This window comes from Corapipo altera, unplaced genomic scaffold, assembly GCF_003945725.1.
Source record: "Corapipo altera isolate COAL_440 unplaced genomic scaffold, ASM394572v1 200, whole genome shotgun sequence".
Taxonomy (NCBI): Eukaryota; Metazoa; Chordata; class Aves; order Passeriformes; family Pipridae; genus Corapipo; species Corapipo altera.
The window spans coordinates 470,424-481,014 of record NW_020884992.1 but is presented as its reverse complement, the minus strand read 5'-3'; the positions used below and the strand labels follow the sequence as shown (position 1 = coordinate 481,014).

The 10,591-nt window shown below is 71.5% G+C and overlaps 1 protein-coding gene across 1 annotated transcript in view; it reads left to right on the top strand.

Annotated features, from left to right (window-relative positions):
• The first annotated feature begins 3,448 nt into the window (after positions 1-3,448).
• Positions 3,449-10,591, top strand: part of RARA (retinoic acid receptor alpha) — a 19,445-nt gene continuing 12,302 nt past the window's right edge. The window contains exons 1-2 of the mRNA XM_027666444.1: positions 3,449-3,540; positions 10,022-10,310. Coding sequence (XP_027522245.1) covers positions 10,133-10,310 — 178 coding nt within the window. The 5' untranslated portion in view covers positions 3,449-3,540; positions 10,022-10,132. The remainder of the gene's footprint in view (positions 3,541-10,021; positions 10,311-10,591) is intronic.

The following is a 10,591-nucleotide window of genomic DNA, read 5'->3' as shown; positions in this document are numbered from 1 at the left end:
GGGGGGGTGCAGGGTCCGTCAGTGGTGGGTGAATGGCAAGGACCCCTTTATCTCCTACCATTAATAAAGTTGTTCTGGTTGAGCCCTGGCTCCTGTCCCCCTTTTCCCCCCACTGTCCCCCTGGTCCCTCCCTTCCCCAGGGCGGATGGGACCCATCTCTGTCTCCCCCTGCCCCTCTCCTGGGCTGCAGCCCCCCCTTAGCCCCCCCCCCCCCGCCCCCCCCCGCCGCCCCCTCCCTTTCTGTTAAATAATGGACGCTTTGACCTAATTTTGCAGCTTCCCCATCTCGGGGGGGTGTGGTGGGCTCTGGGCAGGCGGGGGAGCAGGGAGGGGACGAGGCTCTGTCAGTGCCACCCATCCCCCATCACACCCCATCTCTGACCATCCCACCCAGTCCCCTGGGACCCCCGGCTGTCCCCTCAGCAGCTCCTGGACAGGGAAGGGGTTCTGGGGGCAGGACAGGACGGGGTTCCTGGGTCCCCAGTGTGTCTCAGTTTCCCCCTGGCCCCATGGTGTGACCCTGCTGTGTGCCAGCCCCATCCTGGCTCTGCCCCCTGGCTCCGTGGCCTTGTGGGATCCCCATGGGGACATTGGCGCTGGGTGCCCAGGACAAGGACACAGACAAAGCGGAGCCTGGTGAGGCCGCTGGGTCCCAGCATGGAACGGGGCATCCCAGGGCAGTCCCCCTTTCCCACCCCCTTTCCCACTTCCCTGTGAGCCCGAGAGACACCTTGGGGGCACCCAGGGCCCCCCAGCTGCCACTGGTCATGGGGAGCAGTGGGGAAACAGAGGCAAGAGGAGCACAGGGGGGCTCTGGGAGCCCTGAGGGCCGCGGGCAGGCTCAGCCCGCGCTGCCGGGCGCTATTTATAGCCGGCACTGCCATGTGTCGGACGTGTGCGGCGGCACGGGCGGGCGGCGGGGTCAGCCCAGGCTGTGCCCGCTCTGCGCCGCGTCCCTGCGCCCTCGCCACGTCAGGGGCCTGGGGGGACCCTGTCCCTGCCCCTCCCCACACCGTGAGATCAGCAGGCGCCGAGGCCCTGCCACCTGTCACCAGGCTGTGAGGCTGTACTGGTGTCCTCCTGCCCGTGGGCAGAGCTGGGCCGGGCAGGGGCTCCCCAGGGGTCCCTGGCTCCCCACAGGCCGTGGGAGTCGTGTCCTGCCCTGTGCCAAGGCACCGGGGAGTGAGGCAGCCCCACGGCACGTGGGGATGTGGCACACGGTGACGGTGTCAGGAAGGAAGTGCCTGGCAGTGTGTGGGGCCGTGGTGACGTGGTGGTGACGCCAGAGCAGCCCCTGTGCCCCGTGTCCCCCCGGCTGCCCCAACCCCCCCTCTGCCCACCACGGTGCCAGGTGAGGTGAGGGTGGCATAGGCAGCTGCAGGCAGGGCACGGGGGCACCCAATGCCTGGGTCAGACAGGCCATGGTGGCCGAGGTTGGAGGGTCCCCAATGCAGGCACTGTCCCCAGAGCGTCCTGGCTGTGCAGGTGGGGATGGGGACAGCAGGACAGCATGGGGGACACGGCCCCCCTGGCCATGCCAGTGCCAGCCCTGGCTCTGCTCTCTGCTGCAGTGGATGAAAAATCAATGGCGCAGCCGGATCCAAGCGCGTGGGTGCCGGAGCTCCCGCCGGGGCCCTCCGTCACCGCGGGCTGGCAGTGCCACAGCAGCAAGGGGACACCCTGGGACACCGGGGTGGCGGCGGCGTGGAGAGGCGGCCGCCGTCCTGTCCCCCCACCCTGCACACGTGTGCCCGTGTCCCCCAGCCCCGCACACACACGTGCCGTGCCCACGGGGCCGGGCAGTGCCCAGCTGTGCCGTGGGCAGCCCCGCGGGCGCGTGTCCGGCCGCGCAGCCGCCCGTGTGCGCGGTGGGGGCCCGGTGTCCCCTCGGCGGTGTCCCCGGTGCCCCGGCTGCCTCGCTGTCCTCCCTTGCACTCTCCTTACATAAGCGGCCACGTGGCGGGCACGGCCGCCTCCCGCCGCGCCGTCACCGCCGGCACCCAGATTCCATCTGACAGCCCCTTTCCGCTCGGCTGCTCCCGCCTGGCACCGGGGCCGGGGGTGCGGGGCAGGACCCCACACGACCCCGCCGCGCCACCACCGGGCCCGCGCCGGGCAAGGGCCGTGGGACCTCGGCGGGACCGGGGACGCAGCCACCCTGTCCTTGTGCCACCTCTGGCCGCGCCCTGGCACTCGCCGCCCTCCTGCCCATCCTGGGGCACGGCTGGGCCTCGGCACCACGACGGCGCGGCACGGGCTGGGCCTGGGCCTCGTGGCAGGGTGGGACCCGACCGGTGATGGGCTCAGCCCCCCGTGGGACGCTCAGGGGTCCCCAGTGGGGGCGCAGGGGGGGTCGGAGCGGCCGCTGAGCACATCTGGGAGTGATTTGGCACATTCCTCTGGGCTGAGCACACGCCGGCGCCGCGGCCTCAGTGTGCGGGGATGGGGCCGTGCTGCATTGGGGGTGCCCTGGCCTGGCTGCTCCCGATTCAGGGGGTCCCACCCGGCCCTGCTGAGCACACGCAGGAAACTGAGGCACAGGATGGTGTTCAGTGTCCCAGTGGGCACCACCCTCCTGCGTGGGGGCTGCAGGGCCTGACAGGCACCCAGGGGTCCTGGGCAGTGTGGAGGTAGCAGGACCCCCCCCAGGGTGTGTGCTAAGACTGCCCACACTGTTCACAGGTGTCTCCCCAGGGGAGCTCCTGCCCCTTTGTCCCCTCGTGTCACAGGGTCCAGGTTGTGCCAGTGGGTGCCGGTCTCTTGGTGTCCCTTCTGGCCTCCCAGAGAGGTGGCTGGTAGCCTGTGTCTGTGTCCGTGTCCATGTCCATGTCCGTGTCCCTATCCCCATCCTGGCATAACCATCTCTCTTGGGGACAGACAGACCACCAGGGACTCCTTCTCTGGGTACAGACCCTCTACACACCCACAGGTGCTCTCCAATCCTTCCCCTCTGAGCCTGAGGAGGAGTCAGCTCAGGGACTCTCCATCCCTACTCCCCCCATCCCTCTCACCCCTCTTCCTCACACCCCAGGGAGCACCCATCCTCCCGTGTATTCCCTCATGTTGGTGCTGCAATCCTTCACCCTGAGGGGTGACCACGATGTCCAGAGGCAGGGGAGGGGTCAGTGGGATGGGGGGCGGGGTGGTGTTGTCAGACCACTTCCTCCTGTATTTGGGGGGGGGGGGAGGGGAAGAGGGGCACCCAGCTTGGGGTGCGCGGCCCCTTTAAGAGCCCCCCCCCTCCCGCGCGGCGCGCGCACCCACTTTCTCCCCTTCCGCTTTCTGGAGACTTCAAAGAGTTACAAAGCGGCGCCAGGCCCCGCCCACGCCCCTCCCCACACGGCGTCCCATTGGCTGGCGGGGCGGGCCGGGGGCGGGCCCGGCGGGGATGGGGCGTGTCCCCCCGCCGCTCCCCCCCCCCCCCCCCCCCCCCCCCCCCCCCCCCCGCCCCGCCGCTTCCCGGTGCCGTCGCCGCCATGCAGCCACCGCCGGGAGCTCGCCGGGTTTAAGGATTTCGGTGTTGGACCCTCCCGTGAGCAGGTAATGAGGGGCCCCGGAGCCACCCGTGGGGCGGTGGGGAGGGAGGATCTTGGTGCGACTCCGGTACCGCCTCTGGGGATCCCCCTCCGGTAACGGGGGATCCGGGGGATCCCGGGGTTCCCGCGGGGGGGGGGAGGGCAGGGACCCTGCTGGGCTGGGGCTGCCGGGAGCACCGGAGCCGCAGCCGGTTCTGGATTGTGGCTTTGCCCCTCCGCTCCTACCCCGGGCTCGGGGGCGCCGGAGTCCCCCCTCCCGCTACCGACCGCCGGGGCGCTCCCGAGCGGCCTCGCTGCGCCCCCACCCCGGCGAGGGCTCCGGTGCCCCGCACCGCACCGGGGACCGGGGGGGCGGCCGCGGAGCGCGGTGCCGGGGGTGCTCCCCTGGGATTACCGGGGCCCCCTCTGGGGCGCGCGGCCGCATTCCCCCCCACCTTCCCCCGGCGGGGGGGGCCGGGGCCGCTTCCCCTTTTCGGGGTGCGGCGGGACCGGGGCCCGGCGGGGGAGCGGGGGCGGGGGGGCGGGGGGCGGCGGGGGCCGGGGGGGGGGACACCGCCCGCCGCCACCTCTCCCGCCGCGGCAGCTGCCCCGGGGCCGCCCCGGGGGCGGCGGAGCCCCCGCGGGGTGTGGGAGTGTTGGGGGTGCTGCCCTCGGGGAGCTCAGCGGGGGGGACCCCCCTGGGCACGGGCAGCAGTGCCCCGGGCCGCGGGGGAGCCGGGGCAGAGCCAAATCTGTGCGCCTGCCCCCCAAATCTGTGCCTCTGACCTTTGACCCCGTTGGTGGCGGGGCCGCCCCGCAGCGCGGAGGGTGCTGGGGCGATACGGGGGTTCCCCACGCCGGTGCCCCCCGCCCTGGGGTGCTGGGCAGGCACCGGCTGGAGGCTCCGGGTGCGGAACCCGCCGCCGGCCCCGCGCCGGGATTAGCGGGTGACGGCTCGGTGGCTTAGCGGCCCCGCGGCCACCGCTCCCGGGCCATATGTCACCCGTGGGCCCCCACCCTGCCCTTGGGGGTGACCTTGCTGCGGCGCGGGATGTGCCTGCTCCCGTGGGTGCCCGCTCCGGGGATGCCCGCGGGTGCCCGGTGGGTGTCCGGCCCCTTCACCCACCGCTCGCAGCCCCCCCAGGTGACGTGGTGACACGGCCACCGCCGGCGGGGTGGCAGGAGCAGGGCAGTGCCCTGTGCCCCATCCAGCAGTGCCTGGTGCCTGTGGCTACCCCATCGCACAGGGATGCCCAGCTGTCCTCACACACCTGCTGTGTCCCTGCACTCTGTCCCCGTGGCCACAGAGCCTGGGGACGGCCCGTGCCACCGCCACCGCCTGCCCTGCGGCGCTGGGATTCACCATCCCGCCGCTCCGCATCTATTTATATCCAGGAGGTTCTGGCGTGACAACGTGCCACACTCAGCTGCGCCGGCCATGCGTGCCCTGAGCCACCGTGCCCTGAGCCACTGTCCTGGCGATGCCCAGTGCCAGTGCCAGCACTGCTGCTGAGGGGATGGCTGGGCTCTAGGGTCCCCCAACCCTCTTTGGGGTGCTGCTGCAACATGTCAGGGCTGTCAGAGCTGTGTGTCCTCTGCGGTGCATACCTGGAGAGCCGAGGTGCCCCATGCCACGGGGCACCCTGTGCCACAGGGCCCCCTGGCAGTGCCAGCCCCAGGGGGGCCGCGGCGGGCGCGGGGGGTGCGATCATATCTGCGGTGACACATGTGCTGATTACGGAAAATGGGTTAATCTCCCTGCGGCTGGAGGCGGCTTAGCGGGGGGTGGCTCGTGGCAGGGCCCGGCGAGGGGCCTCGTGCGCCCGCCGTGGCCTCCGCTGTCCCCACTGAGCCCCGACTGCCAGGCTGTGACAGGGGACATGGCGAGGGGACGTGGCGGTGGCACACGGCCGCACGCCTGCCCACAGCCGGCCCGGGCGCGACGCGGTGGGTCGTGGTGGCTGAGGCACAGGGCGGTTTGGCCCCCCCAGGTACTCCAGGTCCCGGCTCCCGGGATCCTGCCCAGGCCAGGGGCACAGTGCCACCAAATCCCGGTGTCCGGGGGTGTCGTGCAGCCGCCTGCCCGCCGGGTCCCCCGTGCTGTGTCCCGAGCGGCCCCGTGCCAGCTGCACTTGTCTGCCGGCTGTCGCCGAGCCAGCGAGGGCTGTCTGGGGCCGCGCTGTTCCCGGCACGCCATTCCCAGGGCGCCGGCTGCTGCCGCAGCCTCGGCTAAAAACAACCGGGGCTGCCGCGGGCTGCTGCCAGGACACCATCCCCCTGCTTCCTGAGAGCCTGCAGGGAACCGGGATGGGACATCCCAGGACCCCCTGGGATAGGGCACCCTGGCACCCCTGGGCCTGCAGATCCCTGCGCTCCTCCTGAGGGTTGAGATGCAGGGTGGGGATTGGGCTGGGCCTGGGGGTGTCCCCTCACGGGCAGGCTGTGATGGGTGTGAGTGAGGGTCCCCAGGGTACTGCAGGGCCACCCAACGGTGTGAGGGGCTGGTGGGTGGCACCGGCCCGGACACTGCTGGACCTTTGGGACTGACCTGCACCTCCTGCAGCACCCATGGCACAGCCAGGCCCGAGCGGTGCCGGTGGTGGCCTGGCACAGCCATGGCCATCCCGGGGGCCGTGACGGGGGCCGGGGCACCTGTTCCCGCAGAAGAATGGCGCGTCTGGCGGTGGGTGCGGGAGGTGTAACCGGAGCGGCGCGTTCCTGGCGTAACCGGAGTCGGCCGGGCCGCGACAGGTGGAATTTCAGCGTGTGGCTCCCGGCAGCAGCGGGATGTGGGGTGCCGGGGCGAGGACCCCTTGCATGGGGCCTGCAGCCACACCTTGGGGTGCCTGTGTGCCCCCACGGGGTGGGAGGCCAGCATGGACATCACCCCTGCTGGCATGGACACTGTCCCTGTGGGCCAGCGTGGGGTCCCTGGTCCTGTGTCCATGCTCGGGGAGTGGCAGTGGCCCATCGTGGGTGGTGACTGGCCTGCAGGGTGTCACCGGTGCTGCCCAGGGTCCTGTGGTGGGGCTGAGTGAGCCCCTGGATGTGCCACTGCCCCTGGTGAGCAGTGGGATGCAGGTCCTGGGGTCTGCACCGGCCCCAGCACTCCCAGGTTCCCAGTCCCAGCAGCCCTGACTCCGGCACACGCTGCCTGGCCGAGTGTGTGCCGCTGGCTCTGGCCGTGCCGCAGGCTGGGCATGATTCACGCCTGCCCGGGGACGTGAGAAACGTGACGGTGACTCACGGTTGAGAGCTTTGGGGATACGGGGAGGGGGTCTCACTCAGCGGCCCTGCCAGGGGGGCACCTCACCCCACGTGCACGGTGCTGGCTGGCCTGGGTGGGCCGGGGGGGCCGGTGGTGGCTGGGGGGGCAGTGGGGCCAGCCAGGCCCTTGGCCTCGCGTGCGAGGCCACCCCGGGCTGGCTCTGCCGGCAGCAAGGAAACCACAGGCTGCGACCGCAGTGGCTCCCCGGGCGCTTCCTGCCCTGCCCTGGGGCTACCACCCCGTGCCCCCCCAGCCCAGCACGGCACTCTCGCCTCTGCCCACACACCCTGGGGGCAGCTGGCACTGGGAGGTCCCTGTCACCTGTCCCGGTGAGGACGGGGGACATGGGCACCAGCCCCTGCCAGATCCGGGGAGTGCAGGATGCTGGGGTGGTGGACACTGTGGTGGCACCAGGGGCAAGGGACTGGGGAATGAAGTGGCAGGTCAACAGGGTGACAGGCTCTGGGGTGACAGGAGAGCAGAGTGACAGGCTCTGGGGTGACAGGGGGTTGTAGCAACTGGGCCAGGGCTGAACTGAAACCTGTCTGCCTGGGAATCGAGAGTGGCAAGGGGAAGCTGCGGTTGGGAGCGCGGTGCCCGCCGGCGTGACAGGAAGGGCTGGGTTGCTGCCCACTGCCCTGCCAAGCACCCCCGAGCACCCCCCAGCCCCACTTGCCCCCCTCTGCCGGGGGGACCAGGGCGGTGCCCCCGCTCACCGGCGTGTCACATCCGCTGCCATCACCGTGTGCCCCGGCAGGAAGCCTGGCTGGGTTTGCGGGTGTGACGTGGGCACTGGGGCTGGGGGTGCTGCCTACACCGGGGGCTGGGGGAGCCCCTGGGTGGGACAGGGTGCAGCTGGCTGGTGTGGTCATGAGGAGGGGGTGTCGTGGTGCCATCCCTGTCCCTCTGTGGTGGGCATTGGCTGTGCCAGAGGGAGGGGGAGCACAATGGGGCTGTGGGCACTGAACCCAGTCTGGCGGGTCCCCGGAGGTCACTGTGAGGGGCTGCCTTTTTGGAAGGGGTCACTTTAGGGGCTGTGCCAGGGCTTCATGGCCTGTCTGGGTGTGCACGGTGGGCTTCGTGCCCTCTTTGGGGTCACGGGGGGATGGTGGCTCCCCCAACCATGTCCCCTGGCCATGTCCTCCCCAGGCTGTGCCCCCCCCGGCTGCGTTGCTGCCAACCCTGGGAATGGCTCCGGTCTGCGTGTCCATCCGTCCGTCCGTCCGCTCCCGGGGGCCACCCCCGGCCTGGGCGGGAGGTTCCTCGTGGCTGGATTTGGCCCGGGCCCCGCGGCAGCGTTTTCCACGGGGCTGGAACGAGACTCTGGATTCCAGGAAGCTCCGGGCCCCGTCCAGCTCCTGCAGGGACTGGAGGAAAAGGCGTCGGGGCGGGTGAGCGTGGGCCCCGCCGAGGGGCTGTGCGGCCCCTGCTCCCCTGCTCTGGGAGCACAGCTTGGCCAGGACACCCAGGAGCTGCATTTGGAGCACCCAGGACCCACATTTGCGATGCCTGGGACACCCCAGTTGGGGAGCAACCGTATGCCGGGGGCAGTGCCGGCACATGGTCCCGTGGGAGCTCCCATGGGTGACAGCTCCTCCTGCCCACCAGGACCCACGGGAGCAGGACTGGCCCAGATCCCTGGACTCTCCTGGCCACTGCTGGTCCTGTGGAGCATTAGAAAGGAGCAGGGGGCCCTCTGGCTGGGTTGGGGTGCACAGTGACCAGCCTGGTGGCATTGGCCTCGCTTGGTCCCAGGCCGGCAGCGTGCGGGGGGGCCGGAGTGGGTTGAGTAATTGGGCCCCGGCACGGCTGGCGCAGTGCCCAGCGAGCACTTGGCACCGGCAAACATAAACAGTTCTTCCCGCGCCTCCCTGCCTGGGCTCCCCTCGACCAGCATGACATGGGGGCCATGGCCTGGCTGGGGGGGCTGGGGGCAGCCCCCCACACCGCAGGCCGGGATCCCTGCACTGCCCTGGGGGGACCCCATGTGAGGGCTGTCCCTGGGCAGATGCTGATCCAGCATCCGGCATCGTGCCTGGTGATGCCCATGGGAATCCCCCGTGCACTGGGACAACCTGGGCTGGGGAGGATGTGACCCCCACCCAGCCACTGCTGGATGCCCTCCCCGGGGATGGCTGAACCGTGGATCTCCTCGTGGGTGCTCCCCATGGGTGGAGGGCAGCACTGGGACGGTGGGTGCTGGTGTGAGCTGGGAGAACGGGGGTCCTGCCTCCAGTGGGTGCACCCAGCTGGGTGCTGGGGGGGCGGGCAGGGCCATGCCCATCCCGGCCCCTCCCCAGCGCCTCGCCGGGCGGCCCAGCCTTGTTCCTCTGGATCCTTTTCCGCCTCCGCGGGGCCGGGAGCCAGCGCTCTCGGCAAATAAACAGCCCCCGCCGGGCCCCGCGCCAGCGCTTAAATAAACAGCCAACCCGGGATTGTGAAAGCCCCGCGCCCCCCTCCTCACCACCCCCCGACCGGCCTGGGCTGAGGGGTCCGTGCCCACGGGCCTGGCATGGGAGCTGCCGGCACACGGCACAGCCTGGCACATGGCACAGGGCGGGGGCTGCTCCGCGACGGGCAGAGCCCAACCCTGCGAGGGGCGGCCGGGCTGAGCCCCCCGGTGCTGTCCTGGCGGGCTGAGCTCCCTCCTGCCCGAGGCCGGGTGGCTGAGCCCCCTCACGCTCGGTGCAGGCGTGGGGGGAGCGGAGCCCGGGCGGGTGTGTGGCCGTGACGGCAGAGCCGGGCTGGAGCAGAGCCGCTGTCCTCAGGGGACCCCGCTGTGCCCGTGTCCCCCCCCTGCCCCCAGCTGCCTCGCAGCCCCCCAGGCTGGGGCAGGGGGTGCTGCCCCCTGGGACCCGCTCTGTACCCCTGCTCCTGTGCCAGCCCCGGGGGAGCAGGTTTGGGGCCGCGGTGTGGCCGCTGGCCGGAGGGGGTGCCCTGTGGGGCCACAGTGTCCCCAGGCCGTCCCCACACCGTCCCCTCGTCCCCCCCTCGCCGCTAAGCCGGGATTAGCGAGCTGCGCCTGCCGGTGCCGCCGTCCCGGTGTCGTTAATCGGAGGGATCGGCGTTAATCCCGCGGGGAGCCCTGGCCCCGGCCGGCTGCGCCCTCCTGGGGCCGGGAGGGGATGTGGACCCGGGGGGGCCGGAGGAACTGAGGCACGGATGGTGGGTGCCCCCGTGGGGTGGGGCTCGGGGGTCCCAGCCCCTCTGCTAACCCCCCTCTCTGCTCCCCCCGCAGCGCCGCAGGACCAGCATCACCAGCGAGGCCAGCCCGGCAGCGGGGCACCCGCGGGCCCCATGCTCTGCTCGCCCCCCGCCTGAGAGCCCCCCCGCGCTGGAGACCCCCGCCATGGCCAGCAACAGCAGCTCCTGCCCCACACCGGGCGGGGGGCACCTCAATGGCTACCCCGTACCCCCCTACGCCTTCTTCTTCCCGCACATGCTGGGGGGGCTCTCGCCCCCCAGCACCTTGGCCGGCATCCAGCACCAGCTCCCTGTCAGTGGATACAGCACCCCCTCACCTGCCAGTGAGTATTGCGGCCCGGGGGAAGTTGGTGGGGTCCCCAGGGCTGGGGGGGGCGTGTGGGGACCCCTCTGTGCCAGGGTCTGTCCCCAGCGTGGGCTGTGGGTACCTATCCCAGGCTACTGCTCCAGCACTGGTCCATGACCTGTCCTGGGGTGATGGCACTGGTGAGGGGGGCTCTCCCTACCCTCAACCACACCCCTGGGGATCTGTGTTTGGGGTGCACCAGCTCTGTGACACAAACTCTGGGTGCTTCTCCCCGTGTGTTCCCGTCAGTGCTGCTGG